Raw genomic sequence first — 5,717 nt, 5'->3', positions numbered from 1 at the left:
TTTTTTTCCTTTTTCTTTTTCTTTTTAAGATTAAATTAGTTTATTATAAATTTTCAATAGAAAAAAAATAAATAAACATTAAATTTAAAATATCCAATAACTTGTAATATATTGTTTAAAATTACATATCGTTCAACATGGTCGGATGATCAAATTTTCACATTTTATTCATTTATTTTCTCGATATCACCTCTCATTAAATTATGAATGGTATTTCAAACTATACTATAATTCACGAATAACATATGAAAGCTTTGGAGTCGTAAATCTAGGCCACTAGAAGGAGCACTATACGTAACAGCAATATATAGGAGTTTCTCATAGAACGACGTGCTGATATGTAATTTGTATTGATCATTGGGAAGTCGAAACTCGAAACTAAAGCCAATCGACATCGTCTGAGTTGGGTATTACAGGGCCTAAATATAGTCAAAGAACTAAAATTTGATGAGGTTTAACACATTCATAAAGCTAAACAAGCTGAAAGCCAAAGGTTACTTTGGTATAGTTTTAGCAAGACGTCGAGCTACTCGATCGACAATCAAGAATTTGTACAACACGGCAAAATTTTCACTCCTACGCTCGTTCAATTGTCGGTCGAAACCATGGGACGAGGGCAGGGTATTGGAAAAATCTTGAGAACTACTGATGCCTGAATCGTAATGTTAAGAACCTTACCGATCAATCCTTCGAAGCTCACGAGTTTCTAATTGTCCCCTCCTCTCCTGGTTCGTAGTTAGTTTACTCAACTTCTTTGATAATTCTTCTTCTACGGAGTGGTACAGTTGAAATGCTCCCAGGAGCGCTGTGAGCTTTCCTCCTCTCAGCCTTCTTTCGTTCGGCATCGACAATAGTGCGACGGAGGGCAGCAGCTTTGAATATTGGTTTAGGTAAATGCCTATGCCTGCGATAACGAACCAAAAATCGTAGTTTCAAAACCCCTATCTAATACAGTTTATTACCCGAGTACAGCATAGGAAATGGCACTTCACAACAGAAGAGAAACTGGGTGTATGTTATACATACACATGCTCATGGAAATATCGGATGCAGGTAGGAAAACAGATAATGAACGTCGACACGATTCTTACCTGACAATACGCTTAACCTCGGGAAGATGTTTATAACGATTCTTAACAGCCTCTTGATATTCATGCTTTCTCTTCTCCCTTGGAAGAAGCTGCAGCAACATTAATTCAATTTAAAAGCAAATCATGGCTTCTATCAACTGTTATTACAAACATTAACCATTACAACATCAAAAATTAGACTAACATCATGTTCCACCTGATCATAGTAGTTTTCATGCAAGCTTTTATAGAATAAAGTTGATGAATTAGTTCTTTTGGTAAAAATATTGGGTATTTTATCAAAAGAGAAACTGAAAAATAAACGCATCCAGATCGAACAAGTGCAAAACAGAGCAAAAATACAGATAGAAGATTTCTTACAACTCCTAATTGTTCAGATGCTTTAGCCTTCCAAAGCCGAAGGTTCGTGTCGTCACTCCCTGATATTACATAGCTTGCATCACAGCTGAACCTGACACAGAAGACCCTACAAATACCAAAAAGGAGAGAGTAACATCAGCGCAAAAGAATCAGTTGCTGTTCATATTTGAGCAATCGCTTAAGTATTGAAACTAGTAGTACATTGGAAGGCTACGATCAAATGATAAACCTATAAATAATGAATATGGATCAAACCTTTGCATTCTTTTGGTATGATAAATCTCACGGCTGTGACCCCCATTATACGGAAAAATTCTTATCTGCAGAATTAAGACATGACAAGTTCAATAACATATCTTGGAAAACAAGGTATAAATGGCTGAAAATAACCGGGGGCTAGAACTCACTGTTCTATCATATGAGCCAGTAACAAATTCTCGACCACTCGGTGAAAAATCAATATCCATTCTGAAAACAAAAAGATGAATCTTCAGATGGGTTTTAATAAAGAATGAAGATTAGGAGTGGCACTCTAATTCTTATAAACAAAAATCACAAGTCAGTATCTTACACAGCAGATACATGATCTCGGTGCACACATTTTGCCTCGCCTAGTCTCCTAGAATCGTAGCTATAACAGTTGCAGTCTTCATTTGCCTGCAATTCATAACATAAGAGGTGTCATGCTGACGGGAACGAAGAACAATTTCATACATACTAGATGGCTAAGAAATATAGATAACATTAAAAAGTCAAGACTAATTAGAAAATTCAATAATGATGAATGCTTTAAACTATTTAATATACATTAGAGCAAAGAAGATTTGATTAATCATAATGAATGCACAAGGATGTAAGTAGTATGAGCCAAAAAGCTAAGACAACAACTTCAAGGAATAAGAATGTTAAAATGCTTACAGCAGTGAAGTTCATTGGCTCCCTTGGATTCCAACAAATGGAATTTGTCTTTGTCTGTCACAAGAAAGGTAACAATAAGAATACAAGAAACATAATAAAAGGTCGTTTTCGCAAAGAAGGAACTCCTTTGACTAACCGCCACTATCATACCTGCATAATTATTTTCCTTACGGGGGATGACATGCGCAAATCATACAATGTAATGCTTCGATCACTACAAGACAAGACAAAGAACAACATAGAGGGATAAATCTATTATCATCATACAAAGTTGAAAATTTTCTGAAAGTAAACAAATTGGCAACACAGAAAATTCTACCGGATCTAATATCATTACTAGCTCAATATCTGTCCTGTTTTTTCTGATAGAGCTAGTTCAAAATTTCAAATTCACACTACTTGAATATTACAGTAGTAACTATTAAACAAAGCACAAAAAAGAACCAACTTTTTAATTGAATATTACAGTTTCCAGACATGGGAAAGTAAGATAAACATAAAGAAAAACTACCAAATGTAACTTTTAATCCAGCTAAAAATGCACAGAACTTATTAGTTTAAAATTTGTTTACGGTTAAGAATTTGACGTTTCAGTTCCAGCAAGAATGAAAAAGATTACTGCCTTAAACAGCAGGAGATAGAGAAAGAATAGACCTAGTGCAAACTAAAAAGTGCATAACAAGCATTACGCATAGACCATTATTAAGTAAACTGGCATCTTTGCTCATACGAATAAAGAATGGCAGTTAGGCCACGACTGATCATGCATACCTAGCTGATGTTGCGAGGACATTGGGTTCTCCAGGATTGAAACGAACAGAGATAACTGAGTCTGTTCCCCACTCAAAACTGCTCACTGGTTGAGACCTATAACAAAATTTAAAAAATCCTCAATATATAACAAGAATAAAGGAAAGTACTGAATTAAATGAATGGCGATGGATACCTGTTGTGATCCCAGATATTTAGTTGAGCACCGGCCGTGGCAAAAAGATTTCCATCCCATTGATGATCAACAGCCCTATAAATAAAAATTTTGGCTCAAATAAAAAGATAACTTGGATCGAAAGAAGGAAAGAAAAAACTTTCTAAAATTTAAAACTCACCAGAAAGCATTCTTCCAAACATAAACTGCCAGAGGCTGAATGTATGATTTTCAAGATGTTAGTCGGTAATAGTACAAAAAAATTCTTCAATGCAACATGTAGATAATTCAATAACACACCTCAGATGAATTGTTTGAAGTCTCATAAGAATTCAGAGTGGGAATTGGGATATTCCATAGCCTGACACTAAAACAAACAAACAAACAAACAAAGTTTGGTCCCCAGGTAGAAAATTACAACAGTGTAACATTCTAAAGTACATAGAATATAATAATGGTGACTTACGTGCAATCTGTCCCACATGATATCAAGATGCGTCCATCTGAAGATGAAGTCAAGCCTCGAACAGCACCTTGATGTCCAGGAAACTGACAAACCGTTCGCCTATATTGTACACGGGTTAGCATTTATTTTTGGATTTTTAATTGCGGTGCTATATCTCTCTTTTAAATTTTTGAGTCACTATAAAAACAAAATTTCAAACACCAAAAAGCGGGAAGCATCACATTACCTGTTAGCAATATCCCATAGGCGAATATCTGTAGACAAAAAAACAAAAATAAAACAAAGCAAAGATAAAGTCAGATATAAAACAACTACTATGCATGACAAATTATATCATTGTTTGAATGCAGCAAGAGCAGTGCAGTACAATTAATCGATGGAGATTACTAAACTGCTTCAAATTAAAATTTATCGATGGAGATCACTACAGTATATAAAGAAAATCTCAATGCTGGAAATAGAAAATAACAATCTACTGCAAATTAAAATTTAAGATTCTAGTATAAGGTTCCAACAACTGTACAGTTCAATGAGAGGTTAACCAAAAAAAACCCCACAAGATTTTAACAAACGAACACAAGGGAGGAAATTTTCTAAAATCTTCCAACCTAATCTCTGCCAACTTTACAAACACCAAAGAAAAGACTAAAAACATCAAGTCATTAGCCTAGCAGCTGGAATATTGAAAATCTTACCTCCATCCATCGAACCGGAGAATATCCCTTTCAAATGATTAGGATTCTTCGCCATACATGAAACAGCGTCTAAATGCCCATCCATGGCTCCTATAAATGGTTTTGCAAACATCTAAAACACAGAAAGCAAAAGAAAATTTAAGAAACTTTCGAAATTGCTAGACAAATCAGCTGACGGAAACCATAGTTTCAAATCATATCATTACCCTGTCCAATTTCGCGGCATTAATAGCGCGAACATACTCAACCGCCTTCTCTTGCGTTCGGAGATTGGGGTCGAAGTTCCGAAATACCCTCTAATGCAAATAACGATGTCAATTCATGTAGCAAGAAATAAATTCAACAAAAGTTTGCGTCTATTAATCACCTGAAGGTCTTGGCTTCGTTCTCGAGTGAATTCATCAGTGGAGCGGGATATTACCTTGACCTTCATTCTTGATAAAGGATGCAAGGGAGGACAGCACCGAGAGAAAAACCCTAGTTGTAGCAGAAGAAAACGTTAAACCCTGCACTGATCTGGAATATTTATTTTTAGAAATAATATTGCTTATTATATTATATTATTTAATTTATTATAAAAAATTATTTGAAACTAATATTTTTTAAAAAAATATAAATAAACCGGATTTTTTTTTTTTTTCCTGAAGAACTCGATTCCTGCAATATTTTTTAAAAAAATATGAACATATAAACAATTTTTTATTTGAAAGAAAGTAATATTTTGAAGGTAGAACAGGATTTTTTTGGCTTTGTTTTGGGTTTCGGGACTCGTACCAATCAAGATAGTATTTTTTGTTTATAGATTCATGATCATTCCCTAAATTAGTCGATGTGGGACTTTCATCATCCAACACCTCCCCTCAAACAAAGCACGCCTCCCCTTAATCGAGGCTCGACTCATTTGGAGTCCTAATCATTTTTTACTGCCTTCAAGGAGTGACTCCTTTTTCTTTTAGAGTCCTTTGTTCGACATTTGAGGATTTACCAATCTATTGGCACGACTAAGTTTAGGGCATGATTTTGATACCATGTTAGACGAACACGACTCTCCACAATGGTATGATATTGCCCACTTTGAGCATAAGCTCTCTCATGCCTTTACTTTGGGCTTCCCCAACAATAAGAAGGGGGGCAAAAAGGCTTCTCGATATTCGTCGGTCGACATATCAAGTACTCATTAACACGTCGTTGCAAATATGAGCATAGATAAATAAATTAATTCATTGCAAAAATGCTATTTCGTACTTGATAAATCACCTCAT

At 35.0% G+C, this 5,717-nt stretch overlaps 1 protein-coding gene across 1 annotated transcript; it reads right to left on the bottom strand.

Annotated features, from left to right (window-relative positions):
• Positions 1 to 334: 334 nt before the first annotated feature.
• Positions 335 to 4,968, bottom strand: LOC111792143 (uncharacterized). The gene is made up of 17 exons (XM_023673473.2): positions 4,823 to 4,968; positions 4,662 to 4,751; positions 4,456 to 4,567; positions 3,987 to 4,014; positions 3,761 to 3,859; positions 3,595 to 3,661; positions 3,476 to 3,510; positions 3,316 to 3,390; positions 3,141 to 3,236; positions 2,520 to 2,583; positions 2,370 to 2,423; positions 2,023 to 2,108; positions 1,859 to 1,919; positions 1,707 to 1,771; positions 1,452 to 1,557; positions 1,092 to 1,180; positions 335 to 904 (listed from the first exon to the last, which is right to left on the bottom strand). Exons 1-17 carry the CDS (start codon positions 4,886 to 4,888, stop codon positions 742 to 744), a joined length of 1,356 nt encoding a protein of 451 aa, XP_023529241.2. The 5' UTR covers positions 4,889 to 4,968; the 3' UTR covers positions 335 to 741.
• Between the last annotated feature and the right edge of the window lie 749 nt (positions 4,969 to 5,717).

Source organism: Cucurbita pepo, chromosome 4 (assembly GCF_057944985.1).
Source record: "Cucurbita pepo subsp. pepo isolate OVF chromosome 4, ASM5794498v1, whole genome shotgun sequence".
NCBI lineage: Eukaryota > Viridiplantae > Streptophyta > Magnoliopsida > Cucurbitales > Cucurbitaceae > Cucurbita > Cucurbita pepo.
The sequence above is the reverse complement of the archived record's forward strand: the minus strand, read 5'-3'. Positions and strand labels throughout refer to the sequence as shown.